General features: G+C 46.7%; 1 protein-coding gene across 1 annotated transcript in view; it reads left to right on the forward strand.

Annotated features, from left to right (window-relative positions):
• The window catches only part of ADGRA3 (adhesion G protein-coupled receptor A3), a 399,594-nt gene that overhangs the window by 124,204 nt on the left and 255,407 nt on the right, over positions 1 to 19,983 (forward strand). Inside the window, exon 3 of the mRNA XM_085642355.1 lies at positions 9,721 to 9,792. Within this exon, the coding sequence (XP_085498481.1) occupies positions 9,721 to 9,792 (72 nt within the window). The remainder of the gene's footprint in view (positions 1 to 9,720; positions 9,793 to 19,983) is intronic.

Here is a 19,983-nt window from a genome sequence, read left to right on the forward strand (position 1 = left end):
TATAAAATCCTTCTCTTGTGCCCAACCATTCGGTCTGCATCCATTGATGGTTTGACCAGACGTCCTACCACTTCCCTCTCTGTTCTTCAGCTCAGACGATAATTGTGTCTTGCACCTATGAGACTGGGCCCAAACGGACTTCTATAAAGCGCGATGTATTTTGGCACTCCTAGTTTAACCGAACATTAATATGTTCTGGGCCTTGGATCAACCTCACTCATACGCTAACATTCATGATTCCAGATAGCATGCACCTCCCCTTTTAAACCCAGCCCTTATCCCTGTAAATCAAGTGTCCTGTCTCCTTTCCTTCTCTGCAGGTTTAAGCTGTCCATCCCTAGGATGATTTTAAATCATGCATCCAACACGCCTTCCTTGCCACAATGGCCTCATATACTCCAGTGGTATGCCTTTAGTGCTCATGCTGGGGGAGGGGAGGGAGAGGAGAGAGGAGAGAGAGGAGAGAGAGAGAGAATGAATGAATATATGGAAGATATGCTGAAAAAAACAAAGAAACACTGGGTAGCTTGAATAGTATGCAAAAACGCCATAGAAAAAAATATATGTCTGATATATATATATTTTTTTTTGTGTGTATATACTCTCACACTCTCTCTTACTTTTTTTCTATGGCGTTTTTGCATTCTGTTCAAGCTACCCAGTGTTTTTGTTTTTTTCAGCATATCTTCCACACTCTCTCCTGCCATAGCTAACTAAGTTCAGTGTTTCACATTACCTGCCCAAATTACGACTGTTTCAGTGCAAACAGAAATAAACTGAAAGACTTTTTTGAGTGATTTATTTAATTTGAAGCGTTGGGTGCATCGGAAGATGCAGTTAAACAAACTCTGGGCAAACTCGATGTTCCTCCCCAAGATGGTTTCTCCTTTCCATCTCAGTCAGACTATAAAGCTGCCTGTCTTTTTCCCACTGCCCAATTCTGTAGCGGAGAGAGACATTGATAGGTAGTTGTCAAAATCGGGCTCATGAATTTCATCAACAGAATCAAGCCCTTCCGCAGGTGAGATCAGCAATTTGTGGCCCTTGCAAAACCTCACAAAGGCTACCTTATTTTTAAGGCAGGTATTGCCAGATGGATAGTCTTAGAAAGTGGATTATTAGTTTGAGTGGATAGTAGCCCACCACAAGTAACAATGTTTCTGATCTTGTTGGCTCCAGGAAAGGTTTCACTAATTTAATCCTCAGCTCAACCTCTAGTAGCTACGGTACAGAGCAGAAATGCTTAACTTAAGTAAATGTGCAACAGATTTAGAAGTACCAAAACAGTTAAAAATTCAAAATATTTGAAAATACCACTAAAATGTATAAAAGTAGAGAATACGATTGACTGGAGATCTGATTTTTTTTTTTTTTTAATTGTAAATAAAAATAGTGCCAAAAAGCAGTAAGAACAAACCAAACATGGTCATCTGTTTGCTCTTCAGCGGAATCTAGGTGTGATGTAAGGTCAAATGCGAAGAAGCACGTATTGGATACAGAAACCTGTTTGGTAGTTTAATCTTCTACCTTGATCTCCTACCTTGATCTCCGAAACGGAAGTGAAAAATACCCAGCGGCGCAAAGTTGCAGGCTTTGGTCCAGAATTGCTCCAAGAGGCCGAATAGTTGTCAGACGAGGTCCAGGTGATGCTGTTGACATTTGGTGGAAAAGCTCAGAGCAGGACCAACTCAAAATTTGCACCCAAAGAAAGTCCCTCACCAGCTGGATACTTTTGGCGCCATGGCGCCATGAGATTTCTACGTTCGGACGTAGTCACTTATTTGGAGCTTGAATTCCTACAACGGGACAGACTGCAAGCTGACCTCCACAAGGCTGGATACCTTTTCCGTGATGTTGAGCTGAAACTGATTTGCTGCTGCGGAAAAGCTCTGAGCGGGAGCAACCTGAATCTTTGGCCCAGTGGCAACAATCCTTGGCAGGTTTGTAACAGTCCTCAGGAAGTCTTCAGAACCAAAATGTTTCTAAGTTACAGGTTGTTCAGGATGTTACACCTTGACATGCCAATGGTACCAGGACCTCAGGAACAGCACTTTGGGGTCAAGACTCCTGTCACCAGCAGGTTCCAGGGCAAGCCAGTTGGAGATGGCCAGGTGGGCTTGTCAGGAGAAGGAATACTAGCAACCTGTTGTGTCTCTGTAGCTTAACAGCAGGTTCGACAACTGACCCCTGAAGTCCATTTCTTTGCCCAGTGTACAAGTGGGGATCTGTCCAGCCTTTTAGATCTCCTCATAGTTCTCTACAGCAGATGCAGTCAAATCATTTTTCTATCTTCCACAGGTACAGTAGAGTTCTGAAGAGGATGCTCATGAGTGCCATATTTATGCCTGGCACTGGCCTGTGGGAGGGTCTCACTTTTTGCCTCTCCCAACCAATGGAGAAAAAGTTCTCTCGGTTAAACCTACACACTTTGCAGCAGTTCCTGTGTTCTCTTGCAGACAATCCCACAGTGCCCCTCTTTATCCAAATAAAACATGGCAGAACCGTTCTTCCCCTGTGCAGAGCTCCGGTGCCTACCCTAAAGTTGAGGCCAGGGAAATGAGCAACCCCTCCTCTATGGTCATTTAAAACCAGTTCTGGGGGCAGTTCCTTTCCCACTGAGATTGGTGCATGTGTGACTAGGGGGACACATGAGGGCACTGCTCAGATGTTTGCTAACTTTCGCCTATGGCATGGTAGGCCTATCTGAAGATAATTAGGCTCCTGGGCACAACCCGTATGGTCTTCAAAAATCTACTCTCTACACCCAGGACCCGCGTCTAAACTTTAGGAGCAAGGTCGCACTTCATCAAGGGGGCTATTCAGTTCCTGAGGTAAAGTTGGAAACTCATGTAAATGGCCTTCTACAGGTATTGTGCATGGAGAAGTACCGTTTGCAGGATATTTATTACAAATCAGATTTTACTAGTATATTGGTCTTGTAGTTAATATTTTAGCTCAAGAGTGAAATTTGTAGCTGTCTACTATACAGAGATAACAGTATTAATTGTAATATGGTATCGTAGTGCTTTCCTATGGAAGAGCTAACTCTGCTACATCAGAAATAGTTTCTGGGGCCTTGTCACTGCAAGGACCTGTTTAACATTAAATGTTTACATGTCCTGCTTTTAAGTACAATGCACCTGACCTGAGAGACAATAAGGCCTACTTAAGGGTGATTTATTAATATGTAAAAGGAGGCATTATGCTTGTTAAAAGGGGTTATTTAAGCAGGTCAAGTTTGTAGTTTTTAGACAAGCTGCAGTGGTGGGCCTGCAGGCAAGCTTGCAATGCCACTGTAGTGGGTGTCACAATGAGTGCCGCCATCCACTGGTGACATTTAAGTTTCAGGACCTGGGTACACCTTGTAACCTGTACTCTCTCTCTCTCCCCTCCCTCCCTCTCCACCGCCAGCAAACACCACTTTTACAGGTCCTTCTTTGTCCCGTTTTACAGGTCCTGCTTTGTCCTGTTAGGTCATCAGCACTGACGTCCTTTTACACTACCAGGCGCTGATTGCATTAGGAGGATCTCAGGCATGTGGCCCTGGGATGCGCAAAGTTCCAAAAAGAGTTCACAAGCAATTTTGTGCACTTTGAGTGCAGTGATTCCCCAGATAAAGTCAGTGGGGGTTACTGGTGAATGTGAGGTGTGTAGCACATTTTTGAGGTTTCATCCAGGCCTTTACGGAGTTTAGCGGAACTCCGCACAATGACCCCCCCCCCCCCCAAAAAAGCATTAAAAATGCAATAGGTCTTGCCTTTTATTAAGTTAAAGCCATTTGCTTTGCTATATAATACCATTAGCAAAGCAAATGGCTTTAACTTAACCAAAGGCGAGACCTATTGCCTTTTCAATGTTTGTTATAGTTCTGCTGTAAAGAATTTAGTAGCAACCGTGTTTAAAATGTTTGAAATGGCCGTCGTTTGTGCTAACGAGTGCTGTAAACATACAAGTTAGTTTCAGTTTTAGTTAATCGGGTAGCACCGTTAGCCTGTCCTCACCCATTTCCCTAGTCTTTGATAGTGCGGAGAACAAAATCTCTCAAAACTGATATTCGCCATTTTCTTCAGAAGAGTTGCCTCTCCATTGTTTGATCGTTTTACTGCTGCTCTTGAAACATGCTTTCACGAGTAGCTAATTTTTACTTGTCTAATGTGCTGACTATATCAGTTATTTTTCTGGTCTACCATGAAAAAGACTGCAACAAATAGAAAGGTGGACTAATTAATTTGGCCGAGTAGCAGCCGTATAGCGTAGTCCAGTATTTCGTTTCAGTTCTCTTATCGGGCAGGGATTTCATATTTTACGTTTGTATGTATGTTCAAGCCTTTGCGGGCCCGCTTCATCTTACACATGCATGTCGGTGTTTACGTAACTGCGCGCGCTCCGGATCAGTGGAAGGAAATACAATCCCTTCATTCAGGAAAGCTTGGACGAGAGCGGAAATCCTGTCCATATTCCAGGACTGGCCTGTCTGGCATCTGGTACATTTCACCTTGTATGATTAAAGGCAAGGTCACATTCATGACCCCCGGCGGGTCCCCAGACTCTCTAGAAATGATTAAATGATGGGCACGTAAATGCTACTTGTGATTAGGCCTGGGCGGTAAATTCCGTTCCGCTCGCGGAATTTGCGGAATTTGCGTAATTTCGCGTTCCGCGGAGAACGCGAAATTGCTAAAAAGTCTGCTTTCCGCGATTTCGCGAAATTTTTGCTTGTTCGCGATCTCAAAATGCGTGTTCGCGAGATATTTCTCCCCGAGCACGCAAACAGCAATTGTGAACAGGAAAAAAGCATCGCGAACAAGCAATTCCGCGTGTTCGCGGAATTTCTGCGTGTTCGCGGAGATTTTTTACCGTTTCGCGGAGATTTGCGTAACGCAATTCCGCAAATTCCGCCCACCCCTACTTGTGATCCGTTCACTGGAGTGAGTTTTTGTGCGCGCGTGAAGGGTGTGGGCGCCTTATCACGGGAATATGGTGGTCATGTGCAACTCGGGGTCTAGCGGGTTGTGAACTGGACACGGCCTCTGGCTACAGAAGCAAAGGGTCGGTCACGACAGCCTGTGGCCTCCCTCCCCACGTATGTAACGGTGAGATTTGATTTCTTATGCGTTGGTATGTTACATAAAATGAACTCGAAGAAGGTTCTCGGTGTAACGGCAGGTAATGGTAATGGTCGTGGTGTAGCCATTTGGGGTACGAAGCTGATGTTTCCAATTTATAAAGGATTGTTGAAACAGTTTTCCAATCAGTATTCCATGTTGATTACCCTGATTAAAATACTATATTGCGAAATGTTTGACCTGCTGCACACAAGTAAAACCTAGAGCTGTCCGAGTGTATTTCATGGTGAAGAACTAATGGCATTGATGAGAGCTCGGCATGATGGACACATATAGACCGTTGTATCTATCAGCAGCATGGTCCTCATGGAAATGTGTATTAAACAAGTAAGGCTGAAAACTTGCGAAATAGTTTATATTTTTAGTAAATAGTCAGAAAACCTTCTGACAGTTCAGTGTAAAGCATTAAGACGCGGGAATGGCCTGCACGGTGGGTGCCCTTAAGGGCAGTAACGGCCTCGATTTCAGGTGCACATTCGAGCAATGGTCTGCCCGGCACCGTAGGAGACGGATTGTGTGGATACACAGTGTATTATCCCCGCTTCACTTGTCCTCATTTAAACCATATCGTGGTGTGAGAATGAGGCCACAAAGAGGTCTTGGCGCTGTTAAACACTAGTAAGATAAATTCCAATCCGGAAGGAGCGATGTCAAATCTACAAAAGTACTCGTGGTCTGCGGCAGCAGTATAGGGTATTTAAGGACATATTGCCGTACGTGAATTTAGTCATTTAGTGGCGCTCGTAGTGTATAAAGCTAAGGTGCCCATTGGAGGAATTCCTTGTTTAACAGAGGTGGGAACTCGGATGGGGAAGGTAATGGGGGCTGCATAAAAACGCAAGATTGAACAGTCCTTCTCCTCTTGGTCTGTTTGCCATGCGACCTCTCATATTTACCAGTTCCAGAGGAGGGTGTTACCATGAATCTATTTAACCCTTAGTTGCAGAGCTTTCCTCACTTTAATTGCAGCGTCAGGATTAGATGCATCTTCAAATAACAGGTGCAATAACGTTACATTGTTAAATTGATTGCCAATTAAAAAAACGTGTTTAAACAAAAATGTACACCACACAGTGTCCTGGCGCCGTGATAACTCTCCGTATATAATACAAAGAGAGATAATTCTGAATCCTTGCGACATGTAGATATAGTGTTAGAGCGGAAAGAGTTTGATAATTCCAAGCTTTGTTGAAAGAGGGAAATCTCTGCCACCCGCAGTAGCACAGTTTATCATAGAGAATAAGATGTGCTGAATGAAGAGAGAAGTGTTCTGTCTGGCTGGTAAATTGGGAAAAGACTTTGTATTTAAGAGGGGCCGGTATGATAAAAAGCATTAAACGAGATGCAGAATTTTGAGGAACCCATGTTTCTCCACCGGAAGCCAATGGAGTGCTTTCAGATGTGAGTGAGCGGTGACACTGTCTGTTAAGGACTCAGATGAGTTGTATAGCGGAATACTGAACATTTTGAAGTCTTTGAGATATTTTGGCAGTCCCAGAACAAGGAAATTTGAGTAGCCCTGCGCCTTTAAAGTAGGATGCCTGGTCTTTAAATCTTTACATGGCCAGTGCCCTAAATTCAATCAATCAATCAATCAATTCATCGATAGTCTTATCTAAAGGTACTCTCCTTCACGTAACCTATGCTCGGCTCACCTCCATCTCCTGGCAACTCCCGCCTTCAAGCTGAAGCGACAAGTGGCCTGTAGGTTCGCAACTCTGGCACCAAGACTCTTTCATTCCTTTCCCCTGGAAACTAGATCATGTACTGATCTGCTGAGCTTCAGAAAATCCCTCAAGACATGGTTGTTCACCCAGGCATATGAATAAACTCCAACTGGGTTCGGCTAGTCCTAGACACAGCGCCATGAAACCAACCGGTGTATGTGCGCTCTATAAGAATTTTATAACATAACATAACAGCTTCACCTTTCCAGAGCCTGTCCAATCGTGCCATGGACATGCCCCGCATGAGCGCAGCCATCTTGCTACTACAGTCCACTGTACTGGCGAGGCGTCGGGCCTAGGCGACGTCCAGAGGAAAACGTGGCGCGTAGCTATGACGCCATCTTAGACGGGAACATTCTGGTTCTCTTTGGACTTTCTGTAGCCATCTTACCATGGTATAGCTTCTGGGTCTGTTAGGCAACTGCAGCTGTTTTAGACTGTATCCTTCACAGTAGCCGATAGTGACATCTTTACTATAGGCATATTGCTTATTCCCCGAACAATAGACTTCAAGTGTGTATAACTTGGATGGTGCACAGAAATGATTAAAGCGTTAACTCCCCGAGTTTTTTATGCGTTATTTGGGTACTTCTATTCCTATACTTTGGTGCGCATTCCAGTGTTAATAGGTTTTTGGTATTGAGTAGGTGCCTGGTGCATTCAAGGGTTTTAGGTACTTTGAAGAAGCGACTTGTGGCACGTCGACATTTTAGCAGTGTTGCATTGTAGCACTGTGCAGACTGAGCACTAGCAGCTGAGCCAGAGCCCCCAAGCCTGCTGGGAGCAGCACGCACCGAGCTGCCACTGCAGCTGTAGGTGCATTATTATAGCAGCTTCCGGCACTTGACAGCTGAGTTCCTATAATGCTTGACATTGCGTTTCAATTCTGTGATGCGGACTACCACGCTGCAATGCTTTAGTCTAACGTCTGATGCGTGGTACTTGTCAGGGCTGCCCTAGGTTGCACACAGAGGTAGTGGCTCAGGGGTCCTGATGATCTCAGTGGGACACCTGTTTGCGTCCTACACCAAAGGTTGTCAAAATCAAAGATCGCTCCTTTGAAGGAGTTTGAAACAACGCGTTGCAGTTTATCCGAAGCATGATAGCAAAGAGACCCACCTTGATCTTGCATTGAAGAAGGGAGCTCTTCGTGTAAAGGCATAGGCCGAGTAGCGGGTCGTTGGTATAGGAGACCAATCTGAAACCGGAGTAATTGGTCAGACTCAAAAAAGAGCATGCCTACATTAAGATGAAACTGTGTGGGATTGAGGGCAGAGTCTTGAGCAACCCATATGGCCTTAAATAGAGAAACAGTGACAGGCTGAGAGTGGTTAGAGAGCAATTAGGTGAAACAGTTGAAGCCATTGTCACGCCCCCAAATCTCTCAGAGATGTGCCTGTAGTATGGGGTCAGAACAAAGTGCCTGTGAGGAGTGTAGTCATAATTGTCAGCCAGTGAAGAGTAGAGATGACCACCTTGATGTTTGGGAGCTTGTAAAATGTGATTACTATAGTAGACAGTACGAGCGGAACAAATGTTTTTTGTAACTGCGGAAAGGTTCCTTCTATGATTCCACCACTTTGGCAGGGGCAGAAATGGTGAATTGTCAGAGCTGAAGTTGTTTACAGTGTAAAAGTGCTTCAGAACACCAGGGGGAGGCGAGAGTTGCCCTGTACTGAAACACTCGTTTAAGAGAGATGGAAACTTGATAGACTAAACACATGCAGACTTCAACGTTTTCGTTACTAAACTCAATAATAAAAGAAAGAGCAGGAGAAGAAGTACTAAGTGAGTCAGCCACTTTATCCACATATAGCTTAGATGTGAGAAGCAAAGGTGGGCATATTTGACTCGTAGATGTGGACAGCAAAATGAAAGAAAATGGCGTGATGCTCAGTCCATGACAGGAACAAGTGAGAAGAATGAGGAATAACACTAGGTCTGTAAATAGTTAGGTCAAATGTGTGACTCTTGTTTAACCTCAGACCGTTAATGACTTACTAAAGATTGAAAGTTGACCAAGTATCAATTAAGTTAATAGTTGAGTATTATGGTGGATCATCAATGTGTAGGTAAGTCCTTACGTACTAAAATAATTTGATTTGCATGCAGGTGTTAGAAGTGAGATTGAAGGTTTTTAGCAAACTGGACAGCTTAAAAAGGTGAACTGTAAACAAGAAATGTTTTTATAGTGAATTTCTGTCATACTCACTCAAACTTAGAAGTCGTACTGGTTGTCCAGAACGCACTAAATATATTCTTAGATGTTAAGGTACAAGCGGACATATTGATTAAGTGACCAAACGTGGTCCAAATCCTGGCTGCCCGGTTGGGGGAGGACAGTGAAAGCTTTGATTTACAGCTGCCCTCGTTTGCTTCTCATGCTGTGTACTGTTGCTGTAACTCACCACTGCACTGTTTGTTTATATAGAACTGATAAAGGTTTAAAACAAAGCCCTAACATGGTGTGCGGCGATGGACTGATGTTCAAAACTGGAGGTACCTATGTTTGCAGCAATTGCCCACAGAAGCATAGTAGAATTTGAGGGAAATGCAGGCCTATTATGACCTCCCCGGATTGTGGTTTGTCTTATGGTTTCTTTGGTAACACGCCAAGTAGATATCATCTTATATTGTGGCAGTGTGTATCCTGTTTTCACTTTGTTGTATTGTACATCTCATTAAATCAATAAAATCTTGGTTACTAAAAATAAAAGTGACCAAACTTGCAATTTGATTACTAATTGATTGCATAGAATTATGCACCTTAATCTGTATGTATTACAGGAGTTGTAGATGCCTATTTTTAGAACACGGGTTGTTTTATTAATTGAAAGTTTAGTTTGTTGCAACTTTCTTTTTTCCAGTGATCTCAAAAGCAACATTATAACTACAATTGAACCAGGAACCTTTGTGGGTCTTTCATCACTGAAAAGACTGTAAGTATTTTCAGAATTTCTCTATGCGTTGTGAAAATGATAGGGCTTTACACTTATGGCCAATTTAATTGCTTCAGTTGTGGCTTATGTACTACCATGTGAGAGAGCTACTGAAAAATCCGCCCTGTGGTTGAATGACAGGGGAAGAGTGGTGCCCCGTCAGCTGCTGCATTGCAGTTGGGATCATTTTTCAAAAATGCCTATAAGTGTACAAAGCAGGTGCAAGCAGGACCAAGAATCTTTGGTCTAAACTCTGGCATATCGACAACTCCCAAGATTACCCACCTATCCCTCACCAATACTCTACATGTGTAAATCTGTAGAAGTGAGTATTTTTCTCAACAGTCTCCCCAGCACATGCACATACACCTGTACCTGCCTCCTTAGCGTAAAGAAAAATCTGCCTAAGACTTAGCATACAGCGGCTTAACATCATACTTGCCTCCTTTAAGAAGAGCCTTGTACCAGACTTCCTACAGAATATTCAAGCCCATAATCTCTTTAAAAAAATCTGTGTATCCAAACAATTTCACACCGATACCAATATCCTTTTTCTATCCAGAATGCTTTAAAACTGAAATGGTTATTTTATGGACCATGGATAGTCCTGTTTACTTATTTGGCTAGAGCAGTATGCATCGTTCAACTGTATTAACCTCAATATTCAAATTGGGAGGCTACAAATAAAACTTTTTATTAAGGATTCCGTACTGTAATGGATCTTGTTGTGTCTTAGAAACAAGAAAATAGACATTCATATGGGCATCAGCTACTCTCCACTTTACACCACCCTGGATGGTGGACCACAAGCGCGGGGTTCATCCTCATTGGCATTTAACTTATATAAGGGATAGTGATTCTCCTAATTACCATGCAACGAAAATCTAGATTTCATTAGAGACACGGAGGCTAACATTATGCATTAATCTTTTAATGCGAACTCCACACAGCCACTTTAAAGTATGTCACTGTGTTAATTGTTCTAGAACATAATGCAGTTAGGCTATAATAGGCATGCATTCAGTACCATCTGCCTCTTTTACATGTGGATAAAGTTATTGGCATGTATTAGGAAAGATTTGCAAAACATATGGTAAGACAGGCATTCTTGTTGAAGAAATGCCGAAACAGGAAACCGAATGAATGGACAGCGAACTAGGATGATGTAATCCGAATAAACTGGATAATAGACTCTGTAATCCATTGCTTGGTATTTTCCAGGCGGTTATGTGGTAGACTTCTGGATTATTCAAAATTGTCTGAAATAAAGGATTGCTATTAGATCAGACTTTTAGAATTAAGGGTTAATTTTGAGCAAAGCAATCTACAAGACTTGAGCTTTTTTTAAATTTCCTTAAAATGCATACATTAAGCATTGAAACACAGAATTAATAAAGTATTGCATTTTTAAGACTTAATTCTGCTGTACATTACATATGTATGTGTATAATTATATGTTTAGTTTCTTTGATTGATGATTAGCCTTTGTGTCTTTAATGAAATCTAGTTTCTCTTGGCATGGTAATTAGGAGAATCGCTATTTCATTACAAGACCAGAGGCTACCATTATGCATGTTGGTAGCCTTGCAGAACTAACGAGGATGTGTCCTAATGGCTAGGGCGTTTGCCCTCAAATATGGGGAACCGGGTTCGAATCTGTTCAAATGTAAAATCTGATTCTCTCGTTTCTTGATTAAGCAATGCGTCATCCATTTTTCACCCCTGCCCTACTTCTAGCCTGGCTCTATCCTGGACACCGCATCTGTATAAACATGAGTAAAGAATCTAGATTGGGGCATTGAAGGCTGTGTATATTCGTCTTGTGCTGGTCCAAGAATTTCACCTCTAGCTGCACAATACCCACGGCCGTCCATCTTAATCGTGGTCCCAGTTCTGAAAACCAACAAAATAGAACTGGAGTCCTATTCCATTATTCCTAGCTGAAGTATTCAGGCGACTGGCCTGCTTTGAACACTCTAATTATTTCAAAATAAACACTTCGGACCTCCAGGACAATCAGCCAAGAGCATCAAGGGGGCGCCGAGAGGTAGGGCCTGGGACAGGCGGCAGCTTGCCTCACGGCAGACCGCCAGCTCGATCCCAAGATCCAACTATCCATCCGGGCACCACGCCACACTTTGTACCACGGGACAGAGCCCCGGGGGTGGGGGGGCGTCCTGGCCCGTCCGCCTGGCAGCTGAGGAACGCCATCTGAGAGGGGTTCCGGTGTACCCGACTCCCGGAGCCCTGGCTTGGATTGAGGAGGCAAACGAGCCCTCATCTGGACTTCCGGGGCAGCCTGGCCATCCGGTCGTCCTATTGGAAAGCATTGTACGTGACCATATGGCCGAGGAGGAAAAGGCACAACCAGATGGCCGGGCCTGAAGGACGACAAGCTGCCAGCATGAGCCTTTGCAGGAGGGCTCCCGCCTGCCCTTTGGAGGGTTCGGGGGCTCTGCGTCCCAGGGGCTCGGAGACCCCGGCTGGGCCTCAGGCCCGGGGCTGCGGACGGGGGTCCCCGGCAGACCTCTGACCTGGGGTCCCCCAGGCACCTTGACAGGCGGGCGAAGCAGGAGGGAGGCCTGCCCAGGCTTGACGGAGCCCTGTTCTGGAACCATGGCAGGGCAGGGGGACGGAGCCCGGTCCCCAGGGCCCGGCTGGAGGTCCCAGGCCAGCATGCGCAGGGGAGGCCTCCCCAAGGTCCGCATCCTGGACACACTGCCACGCAGCAGGCCCGAAGATGGAGCCTGGGTTGGGGAGGGCAACCTCCACCCCTGGGCCACCAAGGGCCCCCGCCGGAGCTCCTGAACCCAAGCCGAGCTGTGGAACGCCAGACGGGCTCTGGGCCCATGGCGGAGTGGAGGATGGAGCCCAGTGTAGGGTGCGCCCGGCCAGAGCTTTTGGGCCCGGACACCCAACGGAGGACCGCCCGGGCCCGATGGAGCCTATCCCGGGCACTTTGCCATGCGGCGGGCCGGAGGACGGAGCCCCAGACAGGGGGTGGGGGTTTACCCGGCCCTAGCCCATCCGTTTGCCGGCTGAGAGCCCCCATCCCGTGAGGGGTTCCGGGGTACCATGTCCCTAGTAATCCTGGAGGAAGGATATCCCCTTTTCTGGTAACCCATGCGCACCGAGTGAAGGAGAGGTCCCAAGGCACGGACGCGCCCGACCTCCCGGAGCCCTGGCTGGGATCGGAGAGGCAATCGAGCCTTCATCGGGACTTCCAGGGCAGCCCGGCCATCTGGTCGCCACATTGGAAAGCATTGCTCGCTACCAGATGGCCGAGAGGGAAAAGGTGCGACCAGCTGGCAGGACCCGAAGGACGACCATCAGGCCTCCCTGCGCCTTAAAGGAAGGGCTCCCGCCTGCCCTTGGAGGGCTCGGGGGCTCTGCTTCCCGGGGGCTCATCAGAGCCCTTAGCTGGGTCTCTGCACGGGGCTGCGAGGGGGGCCCTGACGGAACTCTGGCCAGGGGCCCGCAGGCACCTTGTCACGCTGGCGAAACGGAGGAGGCCTGCCCTGGCCTGATGGACGCTCGTGATGCGCACCCAGACCCTCGGCTGGCCGCAGGACGTGGGCTCCCGCACCCCAGGGCCCGCCGGAGCCCAGGCCCCGGAACCGGTCCCCGCTTCTGAACCCAGCCAGTCCGAGGAGGTGGGGAGCCTCCCTGGGCACAAGGGACCCCTGTCCCGGGCAGACTGACCCTGGGCAGGCTGGAGGCTCTCACACCCCAGGCCCTGCCCGAAGCGCAGGCCCCTGGCCCGGTCCCTGCTCCTTAACCCAGCCAGGCCGGGGGGGGGGGGGGGGGGGATCTGGGAGCCTGTCCGGGCACACGGGACCCCCGTCCCGGGCACACGGACCCTCGGCTGGCCGCAGGACATGGGCTTCTGCACCCCGGGGCCCGCAGGAGCCCAGGCCCCGGGCCCTGCTCCTGTGGAGGTGGGTGGTGGAGCGGAGTTCCAAGGAGTTTTTTCATAACTCTGTGGAACTCTGTGTAGTGGCACTACGCAAGCTCTGCCCAGGGTTAGTTATGAGTTCAGGGTCAAGGTTTGGGGTTAGGGAAACCTTATTTAGAATGACCGGTCTGGAGCATTCAGGTCGGAGGAGATTTTGTCTCTCCCTCCCTAGAGGATTTCTTAGCCACTTTGTAATATTTGTCCACGTGGTCTTGGTGCCACCACTCTGCACTTCTAGGGTGTTTTATGTTGTTAGGAGAGAACATTTGTTGTTCGAGAGAGTCTAGTATTATGTCTTTCGATGTGGAGAGGCGTCCTTATTGAGGAGTGCGTCGGCATCTAGTTCTCTCTGTTACAGATCAAATATATATTCATCTAGTAACTCCTCCGTTCAGAGAGCTAACTTCTTCCAGTGCATTTTCTTGATTCTTTTGGTGATCAATGAGGGTACCAGTTCCGTTGTGTGCACTAGTAGGGTTTGTGTCGCGTAGGACACCCATCATTCTTGAGGTGCTTAGACCTCCACTGATTCTTTGGGTGCTTAGACCTCCTCTGAAAGTTTCGGTGCTTAGACCTCCTGTACATTTTGAGGAACACGGAGCTATTGGAATGTCATTGGGAGAAGCACCCTTTAAGTGTTTGGTCTTTTAAAATCTTTTTCCCCTTTGAATGGGAAATTTCTGACTCTCCCCCAGACATTGAGTGTGGGTCGAGTTCCTCCTCAGAGAGGATGGTTCTTTTATTGCTCATGACCTGTTGTAAGGTCTCTCGCACGCATTCTTGTTGTATTAGTTTTTTTAGGAGCTCCTCATTTAGATTGTGAGGGATTTCTGAGCTTTGACTGTCCTCTGACATGATGAAAGTTTATTTATTTATAGGTGTTAAATTGAATAATTAAAGGGGGGTCTTGTACTAAATAGCGTGTGCTGGGCTAAAGCTCTCTCTCTATTGGTCTTATTGGTTTAAACTCAGTGTCCTCCTTTTTAACCTTACCTCGGGGTTTTATAGGAGTAATCTCTTTTTGGGATGCTTTTTTCTACTTGGAATACTCACTGGAGTTTGAGAAAGGGGGATTTTACAACTGGTCTTTATCAGCTGTTTGTTCGAAAAGCAACTGTCAAAGTTGCGCAAGCGAGCAGCTGCGTGTATTGCAGCTTGGGGCGTTGTTGTCCACGTATTGTTCTCTAATGAACCCTCTCCCGGTGTGCTCTAGTGACAAAATGCGTTGGGAGAAGCCAGATCCTTAATTTGGCGCTGATTGCTTTCGGTAGAAGGCAGGCAGCGACTTGAATAATTGGAGTCTCAGTGGGGATCTGCTTGCCTGCGATCTGAGGAAGGAAGTGACTGTAGCAACGGTGTGATAAGATATACCAGCGCGCCGGTTGATTCGTGTTTGGGTAGGAACGGAGAGCAACCATAGATTGGAAGCTCAGCCCTTGTCAAAAGGAGTGTTATAAAAAGTGCATGATATGGTAAATGCGTAGTATGGCAAGATTATACACCAGAAATGAGATTTATCAAAAAGGGGTTATACAGAAGCGATATTGTACATCACAAATGGCAATTTATCAAATCTGTGTTACAAAAGAGCTATATAAAGTCAAAACTGTTTAATTTGTTTAAAATACAGTAAAGTAATAATAGAGAGGTACTTATCTGTGTGGAACTGCATTTAAAAGAGGCAGATGGTACTGAGTGCATGCCTATGATAGCCTGATTCTATTATGTTCTAGAACAATCTACACTATGATGTGTTACTTTAAAGTGGCTGAGTGGTCTGCACAAACTGAGATGTCTTACATGGACACATTTGTAGTGACCAGACTGCTCAGTGCACTCCGCTCAGCCATCCCTTATTTCCCCTTTCCTCCAGTTGAGTTCACACCACTTACTCTGCTTATAACCGACAAAGAAGGGGCCCACTTGGTCACCAAATTTTACCGAGCATGCATGGCGCTCAAACAAGTGCAGGACAGGGGGATGAGACTCTGAGGGGAGGACGATATGGGTCAGCCACTGACGGACAAGGAATAGGCCTGTTGTCACAAACAAATAAAGAGGTGTTCGAGGCATATGAGCTGCAGATCACACACTTAGGATAGTAGATCGCCATCTGGTGTTGGGCTTGGATGCTTGCAGGTTGTTGTTGTCTTCGGAAGAAGTCTTTGGTCACGAGATAGGTGACTCCTCCCTTGGACTACAGTGCGCATGGGCATCCACTCCATCCTCAGATTGTTTTTTTCCGCCATTGGGTTCGGATGTAACTTTTCCACTCCGGTTGAAAATCTCAAATACAAGATTTTCGAAGCGAAAAACTTCTAACAACTACATCGAAGCACCTTCACTCGACATCGAATTCATCAGCTCGATTCCGGACGTCGACGCGGGCGATTGGGCCTATCCACGCCGTGAGGCCTACGGCTCATGGAAAGGACGCAGTTTAAAAAATGCCCCCAGTGTGGAGCAAAATTTCCGCACAGTGACCATCACAAAGTCTGCAACCTGTGCCTATCACCGGAACACGACGAAGCCAGCTGTCCAGCCTGCGCAGCATTTCGATCCAAAAAGACCATTCGGGGTCGAAGAGCTCGACGCCATATCATGGCACACAAACCAGCCCCGGAACCAGGAAAAACATCTTTGATGAGGGTCCCGATGTCCCGGAAGAAGATTCCGAGGAACTTCAAATCATCTCCGAAGCAGACGACTCAGACAACCCCATTACTCCTGGGCAACGCGTGAATACCACTGCCCCTGCCCCTCCAAAACCAAAGGCATTGGTCAAGACTTCGCCAGCTGACCTCAGTCGAGACCGAAAACACCCTTCAGAAGCCCCACCTCCGGGCTCTGCTCCGAAGAAACATAAGCCTTCCGGTGGCTCGGGCACGAGCAAACCGCATGTAATTGTACCCCCGGCACCTTCGGCTAGAAGACAAAAAACCCCTCAGCACCAAAATCTGATCCGACACCCTCGGCACCGAAAACATCGAGGACCATTGATAAACCGGCACCGAAGCCTTCATCGGCACCGAAGCCTTCATCGCCACCGAAACCTTCATCGGCACCGAAACCACCGGCTAAGGACTATAATACACCTCCTAAAGCCAAAGACTCGACCGATCAACCAAAACCTCCAGCAGAACCGAAAAGATCGGCGCCAAAATCTGTTCCTGAAGAACAACAACTTTTCTATCCAGATCAAACACAAAAAAGGATCTATATTAATCCAAAGACTGGACATGTCACTGCAGTGCCATGTAAGAAACGGAAACTGAACACAACACCTGCCCCAGTTCCTATAAGAAAGAAGGACTCTGCAACATCACCTATTCCTCCTTCCTCTCCCATACGACCTTCTACCCCACCCCCTCTGCCTACACCACCCTTCCCTCTACCATCTCCATCACATACACCACCTCCACAGAATGATGATGATGACCTAGGGGGAGGGGGGGATCTTGGTGATCCTAATGATCCGTTTACGGATCCAGATACCGCACCATTGGATGATTGGGCATAACCTCTACCAGATATGCCTGACCCTACACCATATCCCTCCAAACCATCACCTCCAGATGACCACCTAGGGTTTGGAAAACTAGTAAACAGGGCAGCACTTTACCATGGCGTCACAATGCACTCCGATGCACCCGAGGAAGATTTCCTCTTAGACACGTTTGAACAGTCTCTGAAAACAGTACAAATTCTACCTATGATTAAAGGTGTCACAAAACACGCCACAGAAGTATTTAAAGACCCCGTCCGTGCTAGGGTGATTTACCCAAGAATTGAGAAAAAATATAGACCTGCCCCAGGTGATCCTTGTTACATCAAAGGACAGCTCCCTCTGGATTCTTTGGTCGTTTCCAACGCAAGGAAACGCGCCAACTCCCAAACCACGGGAGATACACCACCCCTGACAAAGAATCTAAACTATTAGAAGCCTCGGGCAAACGAGTAGCAGCACAAGCTGCTAATCATTGGCGTATTGCCAACACCCAAGCCCTACTAGCACGCTATGATAGGGCTCACTACGATCAGTTGGAGAATCTGCTACAACACCTGCCAGACCAATACAAGACCCAGGCAAATTACCTTATACAAGAGGGAAAACTCATCTCAAATGCGTCAATTAAATGCGCACTTGACGCCGCCGACACTGCCTCTAGAGCAATAAACACAAGTGTACTCCTCAGACGCCATGCCTGGCTACGCATTTCAGGCTTTAAGCCAGAAGTACAAAGTACCGTACTCAGCCAACCATTTAACCAAGAACAGCTATTTGGGCCAGCAGTAGACACTGCACTCGAAAAAATGAAAAAAGACACCGAGACTGCTAAGTCCATGAGAGCATTGCAGTCTCCACAACCACGTGGCTCCTTTCGGCGCTCCTTCTACAGAGGAGCCTCCAAGAATATGGGAGCAAACACCTCCTCTACCTTCAAAACCTCTCAACAAACATCCCCCAGTAGAGGATAATTTAGAGGAGGATATAGAGGAAACAACACCAAGGGACGAGGTCGAGGCAATACCAACACCCGTACCTCCCCTCGCCACAAAACACTGACTTTCCTCCACTCCCCACAGACCATTCCACTCCATTCGGGGGAAGACTCAAACAGTTCCTACCTGTCTGGAACTCCATCACAACAGACAAGTGGGTAAGACAAATTATCCAGTATGGTTAGTGCCTGGAACTCCCCACTACCCCCCCACGCATACCACCCAAGTAGCATTCCATGTCACCTGACCATCTTACGCTCCTCAAACAAGAGGTTCTCTCATTGCTTCAAAAACACACAATAGAACCAGTTCCCTTACAACATCAGGGTACAGGGGTATACTCACTGTACTTCCTAATCCCCAAAAAGGACAGGACTCTAAGACCAATACTCGACCACAGACCCCTAAATCTCTATATAAACTCAGATCATTTCCATATGATCACTCTTCAACAAGTGCTCCCACTACTTCCACAAGGCGATTTCCTTGCAACGCTAGATCTCAAGGACGCTTATTTTCACATTCCCATACATCCTGCTCACAGGAAGTACCTAAGGTTTGTGGTGGACGGACAACACTATCAGTTTACAGTCCTTCCATTCGGGGTAAGAACTGCACCCAGAGTATTCACCAAATGTCTAGCAGTTGTAGCAGCGCATCTCAGAAGACAACAAATTCATGTCTTCCCGTATCTAGACGACTGGCTAATAAAAGACAACTCATTCAACAAATGCTTTCTACACACTCACCAAACTATTCAACTCTTACACATCTTGGGATTCACAATAAACTATCCAAAATCTCATCTCCAACCCTCCCACATACATCAATATCTGGGAGCCACCATAAATACCTCCAAAGCCCTAGCATATCCCAGCCAGGATAGCCAATATACAAGCTCTAATCGCAAAATTTCAAACCCAACACTCCCTTCCAGCAAGAGTGTTCATGCAGCTCATAGGCATGATGGCGTCATGCATCTTCATTGTGCCTTATGCAAGACTACAAATGCGTCCCTTGCAAAAATGTCTAGCACGTCAGTGGAATCAGGCTCACGGACAACTAACAGATCTGGTGTTGGTGGACAGCCGCTCACATCGCTCTCTAAAATGGTGGAAAACAAAAAACCTGTCCAAAGGGCGGCCGTTCCTCGAGCCTCTTCCACAAATAGTGCTAACAGCGGACGCATCACTCACGGGATGGGGAGCCCATCTCCTAGGACACACCACTCAGGGCAAATGGACCACTCAACAGAAAGTGCTCCATACCAATTACCTGGAACTACTGGCAATATTCCTAGCACTAAAATCATTCCAAATACATCTCCAGAACAAAACTGTCCTCATCCGTACGGACAACATGACAGCCATGTATTATATACAAAAACAAGGAGGCACACATTCTCTCCAGCTGTCCCAGCTCCCTCAGAACATTTGGAGATGGGCCGTTCCCCAGAACATATACCTACTTGCAGAACACCTTCCAGGCGCTCACAATCAGATTGCCGACCTGTTAAGTCGACAGACTCAACAGATCCACGAATGGGAATTACATCCACAAGTCCTACTCCCCTTTTTCCAACAATGGGGCCAACCAGACATAGATCTGTTCCCCACACACGAAAACGCAAAATGCCCAACCTTCGCCGCCAGGTTTCCCCACCCACAGTCGAAGGGCAATGCAACATGGATGAACTGGTCAGGCAGATTTGCGTATGCTTTTCCGCCTCTCCC

The sequence above is a fragment of the Triturus cristatus genome, chromosome 2_2 (genome assembly GCF_964204655.1).
Source record: "Triturus cristatus chromosome 2_2, aTriCri1.1, whole genome shotgun sequence".
Lineage (NCBI taxonomy): Eukaryota > Metazoa > Chordata > Amphibia > Caudata > Salamandridae > Triturus > Triturus cristatus.